General features: G+C 49.2%; 1 protein-coding gene across 1 annotated transcript; it reads right to left on the reverse strand.

The window, feature by feature from the left end:
* Positions 1-9,188: 9,188 nt before the first annotated feature.
* Positions 9,189-17,061, reverse strand: BEST4 (bestrophin 4). The gene is made up of 8 exons (XM_044301960.1): positions 16,910-17,061; positions 14,426-14,754; positions 12,208-12,362; positions 11,071-11,148; positions 10,616-10,771; positions 10,422-10,502; positions 10,185-10,339; positions 9,189-9,675 (listed from the first exon to the last, which is right to left on the reverse strand). The coding sequence occupies exons 1-8, from the start codon at positions 17,059-17,061 to the stop codon at positions 9,243-9,245; spliced, it is 1,539 nt and encodes a 512-aa protein (XP_044157895.1). The 3' UTR covers positions 9,189-9,242.
* Between the last annotated feature and the right edge of the window lie 3,447 nt (positions 17,062-20,508).

Here is a 20,508-nt window from a genome sequence, read left to right on the forward strand (position 1 = left end):
AGCCTGTGCATGATCTGCCACGTGGGAGCATGCCCTAAGCTGTGTGTGGGGGCGGGGCCCCTGCACAGACCGTGTCCTGGGGCCCAGGTCGCCCCTGGTGCCGTGTACTCGGGACTGTGAGCCTGCTGCAGCCATTGTGGCCCGACGGCGCCTCTTCCTCCCGGGAAGTGACTTTTCCTGATGTATAATGTAATTTCCTTACTCGAACCTCACGCCTCACACCTCACACCTCACACCTCACCTCCACTCTTGGACAGAATCCTGCGTCTGTCAATCAATAGCTGCGACTTTCCTCGTCGCCAGTTCAGTGTCTGCGATTTCATCTTATAAAACGGAGTCACGGTTTTTAGCAGATCTTATTGGAGACGCCCGGAACCTTCTCCAGTCAGATCCGGATCCTGACCCAGTGAGATCCGCCTGATCCAGCAATTCACAGGTCAAATCTACAATGGTCTCGTTATACTCCAGTCACATCCAAAGCAGCTTACTAAAGCCGGCTGTATGGTCTCTGCAGTCATGATGGGACTGAGCAGGCACCGTTCACCAGAAGCAGAACTGTGAATGCAGCTCTGGATGTGACTCTGCTGTAAGAGACCCCCTTTATATAGACGCCACCCCGGTATGGCAGCGATATATGCGGATGTCACTGTGCGCTCCTCTGTCCGCGCCCGAGGTGACACTGAGATCCCGGCTGTATGTTATATGTATTATCATCCGTGTATCCTGCGCGTAGGGAGAATAAAGCCCCGGAAAATCATATGGACTGAAGATCATGTTATAATGGACAGGACCCCCCAACACTCATTATAATACAGAGACCCCAATAACTCCTCATTATAATAGAGACCCCCAATAACTCCTTATTATAATAGAGACCCCCCAATAACTCCTTATTATAATAGAGACCCCCCAATAACTCCTCATTATACAGGGAGTGCAGAATTATTAGGCAAATGAGTATTTTGACCACATCATCCTCTTTATGCATGTTGTCTTACTCCAAGCTGTATAGGCTCGAAAGCCTACTACCAATTAAGCATATTAGGTGATGTGCATCTCTGTAATGAGAAGGGGTGTGGTCTAATGACATCAACACCCTATATCAGGTGTGCATAATTATTAGGCAACTTCCTTTCCTTTGGCAAAATGGGTCAAAAGAAGGACTTGACAGGCTCAGAAAAGTCAAAAATAGTGAGATATCTTGCAGAGGGATGCAGCACTCTTAAAATTGCAAAGCTTCTGAAGCGTGATCATCGAACAATCAAGCGTTTCATTCAAAATAGTCAACAGGGTCGCAAGAAGCGTGTGGAAAAACCAAGGCGCAAAATAACTGCCCATGAACTGAGAAAAGTCAAGCGTGCAGCTGCCAAGATGCCACTTGCCACCAGTTTGGCCATATTTCAGAGCTGCAACATCACTGGAGTGCCCAAAAGCACAAGGTGTGCAATACTCAGACATGGCCAAGGTAAGAAAGGCTGAAAGACGACCACCACTGAACAAGACACACAAGCTGAAACGTCAAGACTGGGCCAAGAAATATCTCAAGACTGATTTTTCTAAGGTTTTATGGACTGATGAAATGAGAGTGAGTCTTGATGGGCCAGATGGATGGGCCCGTGGCTGGAGTGGTAAAGGGCAGAGAGCTCCAGTCCAACTCAGACGCCAGCAAGGTGGAGGTGGAGTACTGGTTTGGGCTGCTATCATCAAATATGAGCTTGTGGGGCCTTTTTGAGTTGAGGATGGAGTCAAGCTCAACTCCCAGTCCTACTGCCAGTTTCTGGAAGACACCTTCTTCAAGCAGTGGTACAGGAAGAAGTCTGCATCCTTCAAGAAAAACATGATTTTCATGCAGGACAATGCTCCATCACACGCGTCCAAGTACTCCACAGCGTGGCTGGCAAGAAAGGGTATAAAAGAAGAAAATCTAATGACATGGCCTCCTTGTTCACCTGATCTGAACCCCATTGAGAACCTGTGGTCCATCATCAAATGTGAGATTTACAAGGAGGGAAAACAGTACACCTCTCTGAACAGTGTCTGGGAGGCTGTGGTTGCTGCTGCACGCAATGTTGATGGTGAACAGATCAAAACACTGACAGAATCCATGGATGGCAGGCTTTTGAGTGTCCTTGCAAAGAAAGGTGGCTATATTGGTCACTGATTTGTTTTGTTTTGTTTTTGAATGTCAGAAATGTATATTTGTGAATGTTGAGATGTTATATTGGTTTCACTGGTAAAAATAAATAATTGAAATGGGTATATATTTGTTTTTTGTTAAGTTGCCTAATAATTATGCACAGTAATAGTCACCTGCACACACAGATATCCCCCTAAAATAGCTAAAACTAAAAACAAACTAAAAACTACTTCCAAAAATATTCAGCTTTGATATTAATGAGTTTTTTGGGTTCATTGAGAACATGGTTGTTGTTCAATAATAAAATTAATCCTCAAAAATACAACTTGCCTAATAATTCTGCACTCCCTGTATTAGAGCCCCCAATAACTGCTCATTATAATAGAGACCCCCAATAACTCCTCATTATAATAGAGACCCCCCAATAACTGCTCATTATAATAGAGACCCCAATACCTCCTCATTATAATAGAGACCCCCCAATAACTCCTTATTATAATAGAGACCCCCCAATAACTCCTCATTATATTAGAGAGACCCCAATAACTCCTCATTATAATAGAGACCCCCCAATAACTCCTTATTATAATAGAGACCCCCCAATAACTCCTCATTATATTAGAGACCCCCCAATAACTCCTCATTATAATAGAGACCCCCCAATAACTCCTCATTATAATAGAGACCCCCCTAATAACTCCTCATTATAATAGAGACCCCCCAATAACTCCTCATTATAATAGAGACCCCCCAATAACTGCTCATTATAATAGAGACCCCCAATAACTCCTCATTATAATAGAGACCCCCCCAATAACTCCTCATTATAATAGAGACCCCGAATAACTCCTCATTATAATAGAGACCCCCCCAATAACTGCTCATTATAATAGAGACCCCCCCAATAACTGCTCATTATAATAGAGACCCCCAATAACTCCTCATTATAATAGAGACCCCCAATAACTGCTCATTATAATAGAGACCCCCAATAACTGCTCATTATAATAGAGAGCCCCCAATAACTCCTCATTATAATAGAGACCCCCAATAACTCCTCATTATAATAGAGACCCCCCAATAACTCCTCATTATAATAGAGACCCCCAATAACTCCTCATTATAATAGAGAGCCCCCAACACTCCTCATTATAATAGAGACCCCCAATAACTGCTCATTATAATAGAGACCCCCCAATAACTCCTCATTATAATAGAGACCCCCCAATAACTCCTCATTATAATAGAGACCCCCCAATAACTCCTCATTATAATAGAGACCCCCAATAACTCCTCATTATAATAGAGAGCCCCCAACACTCCTCATTATAATAGAGACACCCCCAATAACTCCTCCGTATAATAGAGACCCCCATAATGCTCGATATAATAGAGAGACGCCCTGATTATAATATAAGGTAATGAGCGGCTCCTCCACATAATCTGCACTGTTCTGGAGTGTTACACCGATCTATTTCCACTATGCCTGTGTCAGTCTTCACTACAGTTCTCACATTCTGTTCCTGCACCAGCCAGCTCAGGATGAACATAGCTCCTGTGGTCCGTCCATATAATAGCGGGGGCTGCCTGAGCCGTAGGAGGAGGAATTATTTTCATCTTTGGACAAAAGGCAGAAGAGGAAATACTTTTTCGGGGCGTCTCCCCCAGCAGAGACAATAAGAGGGGCGTTCCCTTCCTTCCTGTGTTTCTGGGATGAGGAGCGTTCAGTGTTCATGTGTTTGTGTTACTAGCAGATTCCTGTTCAGGTGTCTGGGAAAGTTGGGTGAAACTGCAGAAAAGAGGACCATGATGGTTGTCACCCCTGCCTGTAAATCGGCCCCTTCACCAGCCTTCCACGTCTGCATGGTTCCTGCCTTTCAGGGGCCCGGGCTGAGTGGCCCCCGTCATGTCCATACATCTGCCTTGATGTTTACTTCATCCAAATGACTGAGATGCCGTCCCTGGCATCATAGGGATCCTCTGTACTGGGGGTCCTCCCAGACGGCCGGGGGGCTGCAGGTGTCTGTGCATCTGTGGCTGCAGCGGCTACAGATCACATTTCACCCGAGCTCAATGCCCGACATTCATGGTGGACGGGCAGCGCACAAGGGGGCATTGTTCCCTGCGGCATCGATGCAGACAGAAAGTGCCAAGGGACGATTCCTGAGAACATTGGCTCCCTGACCCCGGAATTCTGCAGGATTCTGGGTGTCGGTGCAGGATTCTGGGTGTCGGTGCAGGATTCTGGGTGTCGGGGTCAGGATTCTGGGTGTCGGGGTCAGGATTCTGGGTGTCTGTGCAGGATTCCGGGGGTCAGGTGCAGGATTCTGGGTGTCGGTGCAGGATTCCGGGGGTCAGGTGCAGGATTCTGGGTGTCGGTGCAGGATTCCGGGTGTCGGGTGCAGGATTCCGGGGGTCAGGTGCAGGATTCCGGGGGTCAGGTGCAGGATTCTGGGTGTCGTGCAGGATTCTGGGTGTCGGGTGCAGGATTCCGGGTATCGGGTGCAGGATTCTGGGTGTCGGACTCAGGATTCTGGGTGTCGGTGCAGGATTCTGGGTGTCGGTGCAGGATTCCGGATGTCGGGCGCAGGATTCTGGGGTCAGGTGCAGGATTCTGGGTGTCGGGTGCAGGATTCTGGGTGTCGGGCGCAGGATTCTGGTTGTCGGTGTAGGATTCCGGGTGTAATACTGTCTGCTGAGCTATGTATCTAATCCTATCCCGGAATCCTGCACCCGACACCCAGAATCCTGCACCCGACACCCGGAATCCTGCACCGACACCCGGAATCCTGAGCCCGACACCCAGAATCCTGAGCCCGACACCCAGAATCCTGCACCCGACACCCAGAATCCTGCACCCGACACCCAGAATCCTGAGCCCGACACCCAGAATCCTGACCCCGACACCCAGAATCCTGAGCCCGACACCCAGAATCCTGAGCCCGACACCCAGAATCCTGAGCCCGACACCCAGAATCCTGCGCCCGACACCCGGAATCCTGCGCCCGACACCCGGAATCCTGCGCCCGACACCCGGAATCCTGCGCCCGACACCCGGAATCCTGCACCCGACACCCAGAATCCTGCACCCGACACCCGGAATCCTGTGTGAGAGGCGTGTATCTGGTTTGAAACATTATTCTGTAGTACACATTTTTGTCCACAAGATGGCCGTAAACCAGATGTTTGATCCATGTGTGCATTCTTTTGTTTAAGGTAAATAAGGGAGGGGGAGGAGGGGATTACATTACAGTTTTCAAATCTACCTATGAACACATTTGTAGTTGCTGAAACCACTCCTATCAGGTTAAGGAGCCAATAGTCTCTTCTTAAGGAACACCCCTTCTGTGATGTCATGTCTGTTATTTAAGTCAATGTAATGTGAATAAAGGGAGGCGCCTCTTCTACCATGGCTCAGGGAAGAGAGGAGATGCTTTCATGAAACCACCTAGTGTGTCTGGTCTCATTATAAAGCAGTATGGTGTACACATACTAATACTTCTAATTCATTTGGCACCACACAAAGAAGAAGGAGAAGCGCATAAATTGCGCTGACACCTGCGCCCGACACCCAGGCTGAGCTGTGTATCTATTCCTATCCTGTGTGATACTGTCTGCGGTATCTAATCCTATCCTGTGTGATACTGTCTGCTGAGCTGTGTATCTAATCCTATCCTGTCTGATGAGCCGTGTATCTAATCCTGTGTGATACTGTCTGCTGAGCTGTGTATCTAATCCTATCATGTGTGATACAGTCTGCTGAGCTGTGTATCTAATCCTATCCTGTGTGATACTGTCTGCTAAGCTGTGTATCTAATCCTATCCTGTGTGATACTGTCTGCTGAGCTGTGTATCTAATCCTATCATGTGTGATACTGTCTGCTGAGCTGTGTATCTAATCCTATCCTGTGTGATACTGTCTGCTGAGCTGTGTATCTAATCCTATCCTGTGTGATACTGTCTGCTGATCTGTGTATCTAATCCTCTCCTGTGTGATACAGTCTGCTGAGCTGTGTATCTAATCCTGTCCTGTGTGATACAGTCTGCTGAGCTGTGTATCTAATCCTGTCCTGTGTGATACAGTCTGCTGAGCTGTGTATCTATTCCTATCCTATGTGATACTGTCTGCGGTATCTAATCCTATCCTGTGTGATACTGTCTGCTGAGCTGTGTATCTAATCCTATCCTGTCTGATAAGCCGTGTATCTAATCCTGTGTGATACTGTCTGCTGAGCTGTGTATCTAATCCTATCATGTGTGATACAGTCTGCTGAGCTGTGTATCTAATCCTATCCTGTGTGATACTGTCTGCTAAGCTGTGTATCTAATCCTATCCTGTGTGATACTGTCTGCTGAGCTGTGTATCTAATCCTATCATGTGTGATACTGTCTGCTGAGCTGTGTATCTAATCCTATCCTGTGTGATACTGTCTGCTGAGCTGTGTATCTAATCCTATCCTGTGTGATACTGTCTGCTGAGCTGTGTATCTAATCCTCTCCTGTGTGATACAGTCTGCTGAGCTGTGTATCTAATCCTGTCCTGTGTGATACAGTCTGCTGAGCTGTGTATCTAATCCTGTCCTGTGTGATACTGTCTGCTGAGCTGTGTATCTAATCCTATCCTGTGTGATACTGTCTGCTGAGCTGTGTATCTAATCCTATCCTGTGTGATACTGTCTGCTGAGCTGTGTATCTAATCCTGTCCTGTGTGATACTGTCTGCTGAGCTGTGTATCTAATCCACCCTGCGTGATACTGTCTGCTGAGCTGTGTATCTAATCCTATTCTGTGTGATACCGTCTGCTGAGCTGTGTATCTAATCCTACCTTACGTGATATTGTCTGCTGAGCTGTGTATCTAATCCTATCCTGTGATACTGTCTGCTGAGCTGTGTATCTAATCCTATCCTGTGTGATACTGTCTGCTGAGCTGTGTATCTAATCCTGTCCTGTGTGATACTGTCTGCTGAGCTTCGTATCTAATCCTATGATGTGTGATACTCCAGGTGTTGTGAAACTACATCTCCCAGCATGCACTCTTGCTTGGCTTTTCTCAGAACTGCCACAGAAGTGATTGGAGCATGCTGGGAGTTGTAGTCTGACAGTAGCAGGCAGTTGCTGTGTCCAGGAATCTGGTGGAGCCTGATATGGGGGATCACAGTGCCCCCTGGTAGTGGGTTGTTAGATCTGCAGCAGATCTTTTGCATCTTACCGGATCGGTATTATGGACTGTTTTGCGCTGCCGGAGGCTGCGACTACTCCTCCCACCAGGTGCTGGCCTCGTCATAGATCGTATGTGATGCGAACCTCCGGCTCTAGATCTCAGGCATGAACGAAGAAAATGCGGCGAACCTGCAGGCCACACCCCTCACCACACTTGGCACGCCCCTTTTCTTCTTTGTTTGCAGAGGGCGGCGGTCAAACACAAGGTTTTCAACATTTTTCCGCCACTTTTCTGGTGCAGACAGATGCAAAATCCCCAAAGAATTGTAACTATTTCTGAGGTTTATTTACAAACACGATGAATTTCTATAAACAGACGATTGATAGGACACAGGTGAAGCAGACCGCTGTGCTGCACGGCCGCCACAATGTATCTCAGGACACAGGTGAAGCAGACCGCGGTGCTGCACGGCCGCCACAATGTATCTCAGGACACAGGTGAAGCAGACCGCGGTGCTGCATGGCCGCCACAATGTATCTCAGGACACAGGTGAAGCAGACCGCGGTGCTGCACGGCCGCCACAATGTATCTCAGGACACAGGTGAAGCAGACCGCGGTGCTACACGGCCGCCACAATGTATCTCAGGACACAGGTGAAGCAGACCGCGGTGCTGCACGGCCGCCACAATGTATCTCAGGACACAGGTGAAGCAGACCGCGGTGCTGCATGGCCGCCACAATGTATCTCAGGACACAGGTGAAGCAGACCGCGGTGCTGCACGGTCGCCACAATGTTTCTCAGGACACAGGTGAAGCAGACCGCGGTGCTGCACGGCCGCCACAATGTATCTCAGGACACAGGTGAAGCAGACCGCGGTGCTGCACGGCCGCCACAATGTATCTCAGGACACAGGTGAAGCAGACCGCGGTGCTGCACGGCCGCCACAATGTATCTCAGGACACAGGTGAAGCAGACCGCGGTGCTGCACGGCCGCCACAATGTATCTCAGGACACAGGTGAAGCAGACCGCGGTGCTGCACGGTCGCCACAATGTATCTCAGGACACAGGTGAAGCAGACCGCGGTGCTACACGGCCGCCACAATGTATCTCAGGACACAGATGAAGCAGACCGCGGTGCTGCACGGCCGCCACAATGTATCTCAGGACACAGGTGAAGCAGACCGCGGTGCTGCACGGCCGCCACAATGTATCTCAGGACACAGGTGAAGCAGACCGCGGTGCTACACGGCCGCCACAATGTATCTCAGGACACAGGTGAAGCAGACCGCGGTGCTGCACGGCCGCCACAATGTATCTCAGGACACAAGTGAAGCAGACCGCGGTGCTGCACGGCCGCCACAATGTATCTCAGGACACAGGTGAAGCAGACCGCGGTGCTGCACGGCCGCCACAATGTATCTCAGGACACAAGTGAAGCAGACCGCGGTGCTGCACGGCCGCCACAATGTATCTCAGGACACAGGTGAAGCAGACCGCGGTGCTGCACGGCCGCCACAATGTATCTCAGGACACACGTGCACCACAGTGCGCTCCACCTGTACAGCTGGAAGATGGGCCAATGCTCTGCTGCGAATATACTGTCCCGAGAAATCCCTCTCGGCCCCACCATCTGTATAAGGGACAGTCGGGCCGAGTTCACACTTCAGTCATTGTACTGAACCTCAGCCACAACCAGGTGCGGGTCAGAATCGCAGAACAGGAGCAGAACTTTATTACACCTCGCTCCCAGTAACTGATGGAAATAACTGCAGTGTGAACACGGCCCAGAACCGTTCTCAGTGCTGGAGCGGCTGATATCAGGTTCTCAGCACAGTAGTCATCATGGGGGTCCGGGAGGTCTGCACACTTTCGGTTGCTCATCCCATTGTCCGACAGTCCTGAGGTGGCTGATAACAGGGAGCAGTAGATGTTCTGGGGTCTTTAGCACTCGGCCTCCTCGTCCTCAGCCTTCTCCTCGGATGGCTCATCCACGGTGATCAGGATGTTGGCGGTCCGCGGCTGCTCCATCTTTTTCTGTTTCTCGGAGGCTTCCAGGCGTCGGGGGGCTCTGGACACAACTTTGGGGGTTGGCGGCTCACTGGCTCGACTTTCCCTCTCGTCCTCGGTGGTCTCCTCCTCATCGATGCGCCCGTCGGGGTCCAGATCTGAGTACCGGGTGTTGGTGTTGGGAGAGGGGAATCCGTCTCCTCTGAAGCGGACAAGATGGCTTCTCACCCCAAGGCCCTTGAGGTTTTTCATGCCGACTGCAGGGGATGCAGCAGAGGAGAGGAAGCGGCTGAGCATCGGGGTGCGCGCCCGTGGGAGATTGGGGGTGGCAGCCACCTGCTGACTCTGCTCCGAGTCCACTTCAATGCTGAAATCAGAGAGACACCGCTGACACTACAACTCCCAGCAGGTATACATTGTTACAGTACAGCTGATGCAGCCCCCGATGAAGGGAAAACCTTGCGCCAGTGGAGCGGCATTTAGTGACACTGAACCTGCAGGAGACGGACTCCAGCCACTGTTTCAACCTCTCATCATGTTCTAGATCTCTGCTTGCTGTCAATGAATGGGCACATACTACATCAGGATGCTGAAACCCTTTCTGACCTATTACTTCTTACAGCTGAGGGTTTGTTACAATTGTATCCAGTCTAAACAGTCCTTGGTGGACTCCAGACTGACACATTGTAACAAACGCTCAGGCATTTTTAGACTGGATACAATAGTAACAAGCGCTGAGGGTGATTAGGTCAGGACAGGTCTCCAGTCTGTGATGTGATCAGCAGTGGTAGACCTTCAATTCACTGACAACAAGCAGAGATCTTGAAGCACAGAGGCTACAGGACATTATACAGTGATTTCTCGGCTCGTTCTCACCGCATGTCGAAGGTGGAGCCCATGAACAAGGGTTTCATGTTGTCGGCGGCGGTGGCGACGGTATATGGCGGCAGCGCGCTCTGCTCGTCCCAGTACTTGTCTTTTTCCATGGGCGGCAGGTTCTGGTACATGTCATCCACAGACAGGAAAGAGACCTGCGGGACGGCAGTAGGGTGAGCCAGGGGGCAGCCATGGGCGCAGAGCTCCCCCCCCCCCCCCCCCCCCGTCGCCTCTCACCTGCAGATTCCGGTCTATCAGTCTGTTGGTTTCAAAGTCATCATCGTCTTCTCCAAAGGGGTTGACGATCTGCTCGGCCACCTGGAATAAAGGGCGGGGGGGACAGGGGTCACCATGGGGGTCCGCTCATATGGACCCCCCAGTGATGACCAGGCAGCACATTGAGGGGGCAGAGAATGGTCAATGTCACAAACCTTTAGCCATCCGAAATAGAAGAAGAACTCCAGCAGCGTGAAGATGGGGACATACACGTCCAGGGCGAGGGTCTTATTCTGCTGGGCAGAGGGTAAGAGCAACTGACGCCCCATGAGGCAGGTGGCAAAGAACGAGTAGACGGCAATAGTGACCACCTGTGGAGGAGATGGTGCTGTCAGCAGGAATATGAATGCAGCTCTGGATGTGAATAGAGCATAAGACATGATGGAAGAACAGAATTATGAGCACAGCTCTGGGTGTGACTGGAGTACAACACATGATGGAACAGCAGAATGACGAAGGTAGTGTTAGATGTAACTGGAGAATAAGACGTAATGGAGCAGCAGAATTGTGAATGCAGCTCCAGAGTCACATCCACACTCTTCTCGCTACATATACAGAGGAGGCAGAAGAAGACCCTTCTTCTCTCAGGATGGAAAAAGCATCGCCCGACCTGCGTGTACACGAGCGGAACGCTGATCCAGTCGTAGTGGAAGAGGAGGCTGCACTTGGCGCGGTATTTATTCAGCTCCTGAAGAGACAGAAGTGAGAATGGCCCCCATTATAATGAACCAGGAAACGTGGGCCCCCCACACACCGTTATAGAGGGCCCCCTATTAAAGCTCATGTGCCCCAAGATACAGTCACCACAATGCCAACCATAGAACGCCACCACAATGCCAAAGAGCCCCCCCCACAATGCCAGCCATAGACCCCCCACATGCCGGACATAGACCCCCTACCGCCAAAATGCCAGCCACAGACCCCCCCCAATGCCAGCCGTAGAGACCCCCAATTCCAGCCGTAGAGGCCCTCACAATGCCAGCCATAAACCCCCCACAATGCTGGACATAGACCCCCCTACCGCCAAAATGCCAGCCGTAGAGACCCCCAATTCCAGCCAAAGAGGCCCTCACAATGCCAGCCATAAACCCCCCACAATGCCGAACATAGACCCCCCTACCGCCACAATGCCAGCCACTGACCCCCACCCCACAATGCCAGCTATAGAGACCCCCAATGCCAGCCAAAGAGGCCCCCACAATGCCAGCCATAGACCTCAAAAAATTCCTTAGACCCCCCCACCGCCAAAATGCCAGCCACAGACACCCCACAATGCCAGCCATAGAGACCCCCAATTCCAGACAAAAAGGCCCCCACAATGCCAGCCATAGAGACCCCCAATTCCAGACAAAGAGGCCCCCACAATGCCAGCCATAAACCCTCCCACAATGCCAGCCACTGACCCCCACCCTACAATGCCAGCCATAGAGACCCCCACCCTACAATGCCAGCCATAGAGACCCCCAATGGCAGCCAAAGAGCCCCCCACAATGCCAGCCATAGACCCCCCTACCCCCATATAGTCCCCCACAATGCCAGCCATTGACCCCCACCCCCACAATACCATCCATAGACCCTCTACCCTCACAATGCCAGCCAAAGAGCCCGCCCGACAACGCCAGCCATAGACCGCCTAATGCCAGCCATATAGTCCCCCCCAACGCCAGCCATAGACTCCCCCCACAATGCCAGCCAAAGAGCCCCCCTCCCCCAATACCAGCTGCAGTGACCCCCGCACAGGACTCACGTCGATGAGGAGCTTCAAGGTGATGTCGTCCCTCACCCGGCCATCCCTCCGCGCCTGCGCTGCCAGGTTGGTGAACCACACGCAGGGGATCCAATACTTATTAAAGTCGGAGGACAAACTCTCAAACTTGTTCAGCTCCTCGTGGGTCATAAAGCCTAAAAGATGAATAAGACATCGCCCTCAACACCAGGCTGCACAGACCCCCAAATCTCCCCGCACCCCCTGATTCTGGACCTAATCCCAAACAGGAAGACCAGGAGAGCAGGACTGGACTACTACCCCAAACGGGCACTTTCACACGGGCGAGAATTCTGTGAGGGTGCAATGCGGTGAACGCATTGCACCCGCACGGAATCCGGACCCATTCACTTCTATGGGGCTGTGGATATGAGCGGTGATTTTCATGCATCACTTGTGCGTTGCGTGAAAATCGCAGCATGTTCTATATTGTGTGTTTTTCACGCAACGCAGGCCCCATAGAAGTGAATGGGGTTGTGTGAAAATCGCAAGCAAGTGCGGGTGCGGAGCGATTTTCACGCACGGTTGCTAGGAGATGATCGGGATGGAGACCCGATCATTTTATTATTTTCCCTTATAACATGGTTATAAAGGAAAATAATAGCATTCTGAATACAGAATGCATAGTACAATAGCGCTGGAGGGGTTAAAAAATTATTGAACTCACCTCATCCACTTGTTCGCTCGGCCCGGCTCGTCTTCTGTCTTCTTCTTTGAGGACCTGGGAGGAAAAGGATCTTTGGTGACGTCACTGCGCTCATCACATGGTCCCTCACCATGGTGATGGACCGTGTGACGGACCATGTGATGTCACCAAAGATCCTTTTCCTCCCAGGTCCTCAAAGAAGAAGACAGAAGACGAGCCGGGCCGAGCGAACAAGTGGATGAGGTGAGTTCAATAATTTTTTAACCCCTCCAGCGCTATTGTACTATGCATTCTGTATTCAGAATGCTATTATTTTCCCTTATAAACAAGTTATAAGGGAAAATAATAAAATCTACACAACACCGATCTAAAGCCAAACTTCTGTGGAAAAGTCCGGGTTCGGGTCTGGGTACCAAACATGGCGATTTTTCTCACGCGCATGCAAAACGCAGTAAAATGCTTTGCACTCCCGTGGAAAAATTGTGCATGTTCCCGCAACACTCCCGCATCTTTTCCCGCAACGTCCATGTGAACCCAGCCTAAGGCCTCTTTCACACGAGTGTGACGGATCGGCTCCGGATGCGTTCAGTGAAACTCGCACCATTCTACAAGCAAGTTCAGTCAGTTTTGTCTGCGATTGCGTTCAGTTGTTCAGTTTTTTCCGTGCGGGTGCAATGCGTTTTGATGCGTTTTTCCACGCACGTGATAAAAAACTGAAGGTTTACAAACAGCATCTCTTAGCAACCATCAGTGAAAAACGCATCGCACTTGCTTCCGGATACAATGCGTTTTTCACGCAGCCCCATTCACTTCTATGGGGCCAGGGCTGCGTGAAAAACGCTGAATATAGAACATGCTGCGATTTTCACACAACGCACAAGTGATACGTGAAAAACAACGTTCATGTGCACAGACCTATTGAAATGAATGGGTCTGGATTCAGTGCGGGTGCAATGCGTTCGCGTCACGCATTACACCCGCGTGGAAAACTCGCTTGTGTGAAAGGGGCCTAAAGTACCTTCACACTGGCGTTTTTCTTTTCCTGTACTGAGTTCTGTCAAAGGGGCTAAATACCGGAAAAAACTGATCCGTTTTATCCTAATGCATTCTGAATGGAGTGTGTCTGTTCAAGATGCATCAGTTCAGTCCCTCTTACGTTTTTTGGCCAGAAGAAAATACCGCCATATGCCGCAGTTTTCTCTCCAGCCCAAAATCCTGAACACTTGCCGGATCCGGCATTAATTTCCATTGGAATGTATTAGTGCCGGATCCCGCATTAAAATTGCAGACCTTTATATCTGTGAAAAAAATAAATAGCGGATCCGTTTTTCCGGATGACACCGGAGAGATGGATCTAGAATTTCAATGCATTTGTCAGACGGATCCGCATCCGGATCCGTCTGACAAATGCCATCCGCTTGCGTCCGGATTGGCGGCTGAACTGCCTGCCGGAGTCCTCTGCAGCACCCTAATACTATCACCCCACACTGGGGGGCTCCTCACCTCCCTGAACCCATCCTTATTCCACCCCCATTGACCCGCCGCTGCTCCCACCTGCTTCCACTATATGTTCCATGGTTGGGAACCTCTTGAGCACACGGACGCTGACGGAGCGTAAGATCAGCACTGACGAGAGGTTGGCATAGCGGATCAGAGTGCGACGGAGCAGACGACCCCGCTCATCTCCTCCATGGACGGTGCTGGAGACCACACACATCAGCTGGTCCGGCAGAGGGATGCTGGTGTACTGCTCCCACCATCGCTTGATGATGAGGTTGACGTAGAAGCCCAGGACGAAGATCAAAGGAATAAGCTTAGTGTTCTCATTGCAGTAGTTGGCGACCTCCTCAAAAAGCTTCTTCTGATGATCTGACAGAGCAATCCTAGTCCAAAGACAGTGAAATGCAAACTCTTAAAGGGGAACTCCACCCAGAAGGTGACAACATTACATCAACACAGAGTGCGGTCAGAACTCTTCTAATACAAAGCTAAAAATTCCCAGTTTAATATGAATGGAAGGTCAGTACATACAGATTATACAGCCACCACTAGAGGGAGCTCACTACATACAGATTATACAGCCACCACTAGAGGGAGCTGACTACATATAGATTATACAGCCACCACTAGAGGGAGCTCACTGCATACAGATTATACATCCACCACTAGAGGGAGCTCACTACATACAGATTATACAGTCACCACTAGAGGGAGCTCACTGCATACAGATTATACAGCCACCACTAGAGGGAGCTCACTGCATACAGATTATACAGCCACCACTAGTGGGAGCTCACTACATACAGATTATACAGTCACCACTAGAGGGAGCTCACTACATACAGATTATACAGCCACCACTAGAGGGAGCTCACTACATACAGATTATACAGCCACCACTAGAGGGAGCTCACTACATACAGATTATACAGCCACCACTAGAGGGAGCTCACTACATACAGATTATACAGCCACCACTAGAGGGAGCTGACTACATACAGATTATACAGCCACCACTAGAGGGAGCTCACTGCATACAGATTATACATCCACCACTAGAGGGAGCTCACTACATACAGATTATACAGTCACCACTAGAGGGAGCTCACTGCATACAGATTATACAGCCACCACTAGAGGGAGCTCACTGCATACAGATTATACAGCCACCACTAGTGGGAGCTCACTACATACAGATTATACAGTCACCACTAGAGGGAGCTCACTACATACAGATTATACAGCCACCACTAGAGGGAGCTCACTGCATACAGATTATACAGCCACCACTAGAGGGAGCTCACTGCATACAGATTATACAGCCACCACTAGTGGGAGCTCACTACATACAGATTATACAGTCACCACTAGAGGGAGCTCACTACATACAGACTATACAGCCACCACTAGAGGGAGCTCACTACATACAGATTATACAGCCACCACTAGAGGGAGCTCACTACATACAGATTATACAGTCACCACTAGAGGGAGCTCACTACATACAGACTATACAGCCGCCACTAGAGGGAGCTCACTACATACAGATTATACAGCCGCCACTAGAGGGAGCTCACTACATACAGATTATACAGCCGCCACTAGAGGGAGCTCACTACATACAGATTATACAGCCACCACTAGAGGGAGCTCACTACATACAGATTATACAGCCACCACTAGAGGGAGCTCACTACATACAGATTATACAGCCACCACTAGAGGGAGCTCACTACATACAGATTATACAGCCACCACTAGAGGGAGCTCACTACATACAGATTATACAGCCACCACTAGAGGGAGCTCACTACATACAGATTATACAGCCACCACTAGAGGGAGCTCACTGCATACAGATTATACAGCCACCACTAGAGGGAGCTCACTACATACAGATTATACAGCCACCACTAGAGGGAGCTCACTACATACAGATTATACAGTCACCACTAGAGGGAGCTCACTACATACAGATTGTACAGTCACCACTAGAGGGAGCTCACTACATACAGATTATACAGCCACCACTAGAGGGAGCTCACTACATACAGATTATACAGTCACCACTAGAGGGAGCTCACTACATACAGATTATACAGTCACCACTAGAGGGAGCTCACTACATACAGATTATACAGTCACCACTAGAGGGAGCTCACTGCATACAGATTATACAGCCACCACTAGAGGGAGCTCACTACATACAGATCATACAGCCACCACTAGAGGGAGCTCACTACATACAGATCATACAGCCACCACTAGAGGGAGCTCACTACATACAGATTATATTAAATCTCCCTTAATATCTATCACTGCGGCCATAATCCTGGCGGAGCTGATTATACCCAGGCCAGTCCTGGAGTATTATTGAATGATTGGATGTGCTGGGACTTGTAGTATGGCCTTTCTGTTTCTCTTGTAGTGTTGACAATGAATACTCCGCGCTGTCGTTCTGCTGTTGGGGGAGGGGCGCTATAGTTATCCTCATCCATACAGATACTGTATATTCGATATATGACCCCGATATCTCACCTGTAGATGAGGTTCAGCAGGATGTAGAGGGAGGAGAACACCAGCAGCTCCTTGTACAGTAACTTGTAGATGCTTCCTTTCCAGCGGAAGAGAAGTTTGGAGAAGCCACCAAATCTGGCATTGGCCACTTCGAGGGTGTAAGAAATGGTCATTGTGGCTCCTGCTGGAAAGTGGAGATGAACATGCAGTCCTGCAAATATCCCCCCTTCCCGGTTGTCTCTCAGTTGTATAGATGGGTCTAATGATGCAGCTACACATGGAGCGGATATCATCTGACTAAACACTCAGAAAGCTGGGTGACGGCCCTCAATGGCAGATTATAATCCGGGTGGATTGGGCTTCCAAGTGTCCGGGATGCAGATTGTAGTTTCATCACCTTTTTTTTTTTTTTTTTACTGCAAATCGTGAAGAAGCTTTGTGCAAGGATCTGCATGTGATCACATGACCTCTGCAGGGCCTCAAGTCACAAAGCAGCAGAGGGAGAAGTGTGTGAAATGTACAAAGGTAAATGTATTGGGTCTGGCCCAGGGACTGTCACAGTCTAGGGGTTCTAGGTCTATAATGTATGGGCTTCTAAGAGGCCCTGGCACCAAGTAACCCTCTGTCCTCATGTATACCACCAAAAACCCTAACACAAAAGACAGCCCCAAAAAACACCACACTGACCTAGATGCCACTTTTCAGGGTCACATGACCTCTACTAGTAGCCCATGTCATCTGGTCATTATCCTGTATTTTTAGAGTCTGCTTTCGGGATTTCCATTTATTTAAGGGAAATTCTGTGTTTTTTTTAGGAGGACAGTAATTATTATAGAGCTCAGTGATGAGGGGGGCAAAGTGTATCGCAGGAAACACTGTTGGCATTAGACGTCATCATGGTGGTCTGGGCCAGATGGAGAAGAAAAGAGAATGTCTATGGCTCCCTGGATTTATAGAGGAGCCGTCATCTCTCCTGACACGTCTATAGGAAATCCTTGGATTTCACAGAAATTCTCTGCACGACATGACAGTCAGCAATGGATGGACACTGTCGGCATGCAGGCACGCAGCCCTTTGACAAGGGGGATGGTAATATTATGACTAGAGACACCACTACGATACATTTTATGCAGATATTTCCAGGATGATTCTAGATTAATTTATACCAAAGGGCACAAGATTCCGGCCCCAGGATCCCCTTAAAGAGACAGTGTCAATTTTTTTTCTCATTAAAAGTTGTAATCGAAGAGCAGTGATGGGATAGAGCGGAGCGGCCTCTCGCCATGACCAATGCTGACCCTGTAATAGTATTCTGCTCAGGTCTCTGCATATCTCCGACCCCCATGTAAATATAATGCAGGGAGTGTGACTTACCTGCATACAAGGAGCGCTCTGTAGACAGAAGCCGGATCACCGGTCCCCGGGGCCCTTTTATAGGTGGAGACTCTGTGGCTGTGATCACCTGTGATTTATTGGCCCATAATGTTAAGTACAGATTAATCCGTGTACACACGGCCTCCTCGCACCCGCCAGATTCTCACGCACAGAGCTGAGACCACAAGATGGCGGAGAAGAATAAGACGCATCTTCTGACGGCGCAGGCGTCACAATGTATCAGGCACCACAGCACTGTCACTTTTTATATATTTCTATTGCTTCATTGTATCATCTCATTCTACCTCCAAAAGCCGTATCCACACAATTGCTATGGGGCCCATGGTGCAGGGGCCCGATGCAGACTGAGAGCAGACACCTTTAGATGCCACTAGGGGGAGCTCACTGTATACAAACATCTACAGCAAGAGGGGAGCTCAAGAAGTGAGCTCCCCCTAGTGGAGGCCGCGGGAAGCTGCAACTGCATCATTTATGCAAAGCACAAACGGAGGATGAATCAGAGCAGAAATCGGGAGTGAAATAATGGGCATTAAGGGTCCCTCCAGACGGCCAGATGTGTTTTGCGGTACGCAACGTAAAACACAAATATCGGCAAGTGTGCGTTATGCATTTGGTAGAAATGCAGACAAGAATAGGACATGTTCAATCTTTTTTGCAGGTTCACAGGACAGTAGTACGGATACTGACTCATAAATACGGTTGTGTGAATGGGCCCTAACTGAAATATGAGGAGGAGGGACCACACTGTCCTATCCTGTGTGATGCTGTCTTCTGAGCTGTGTATCTAATCCTATCCTGTGTGATACCGTCTGCTGAGCTGTGTATCTAATCCTATCCTGTGTGATACTGTCTGCTGAGCTGTGTATCTAATCCTATCCTGTGTGATACTGTTTGCTGAGCTGTGTATCTAATCCTATCCTGTGTGATACTGTTTGCTGAGCCATGTATCTAATCCTGTGTGATACAGTCTGCTGAGCTGTGTATCTAATCCTGTCATGTGTGATACAGTCTGCTGCGCTGTGTATCTAATCCTATCCTGTGTAATACAGTCTACTGAGCCGTGTATCTAATCCTATCCTGTGTGATACTGTCTGCTGAGCCGTGTATCTAATCCTATCCTGTGTGATACTGTCTGCTGAGCTGTGTATCTAATCCTATCCTGTGTGATACTGTCTGCTGAGCTGTGTATCTAATCCTATCCTGTGTGATACTGTCTGCTGAGTTGTGTATCTAATCCTATCCTGTGTGATACAGTCTGCTGAGCTGTGTATCTAATCCTCTCCTGTGTGATACTGTCTGCTGAGTTGTGTATCTAATCCTATCCTGTGTGATACTGTCTGCTGAGCTGTGTATCTAATCCTATCCTGTGTGATACTGTCTGCTGAGCTGTGTATCTAATCCTATCCTGTGTGATACTGTCTGCTGAGCTGTGTATCTAATCCTATCCTGTGTGATACTGTCTGCTGAGCTGTGTATCTAATCCTATCCTGTGTGATACTGTCTGCTGAGCTGTGTATCTAATCCTATCCTGTGTGATACTGTCTGCTGAGCTGTGTATCTAATCCTATCCTGTGTGATACTGTCTGCTGAGCTGTGTATCTAATCCTATCCTGTGTGATACTGTCTGCTGAGCTGTGTATCTAATCCTATCCTGTGTGATACTGTCTGCTGAGCTGTGTATCTAATCCTATCCTGTGTGATACTGTCTGCTGAGCTGTGTATCTAATCCTATCCTGTGTGATACTGTCTGCTGAGCTGTGTATCTAATCCTATCCTGTGTGATACTGTCTGCTGAGCTGTGTATCTAATCCTATCCTGTGTGATACTGTCTGCTGAGCTGTGTATCTAATCCTATCCTGTGTGATACTGTCTGCTGAGCTGTGTATCTAATCCTATCCTGTGTGATACTGTCTGCTGAGCTGTGTATCTAATCCTATCCTGTGTGATACTGTCTGCTGAGCTGTGTATCTAATCCTATCCTGTGTGATACTGTTTGCTGAGCTGTGTATCTAATCCTATCCTGTGTGATACTGTTTGCTGAGCCGTGTATCTAATCCTGTGTGATACAGTCTGCTGAGCTGTGTATCTAATCCTATCCTGTGTAATAGTCTACTGAGCCGTGTATCTAATCCTATCCTGTGTGATAGTCTGCTGAGCTGTGTATCTAATCCTATCCTGTGTGATACTGTTTGCTGAGCTGTGTATCTAATCCTATCCTGTGTGAT

Source organism: Bufo gargarizans, chromosome 7, assembly GCF_014858855.1.
Source record: "Bufo gargarizans isolate SCDJY-AF-19 chromosome 7, ASM1485885v1, whole genome shotgun sequence".
Lineage (NCBI taxonomy): Eukaryota > Metazoa > Chordata > Amphibia > Anura > Bufonidae > Bufo > Bufo gargarizans.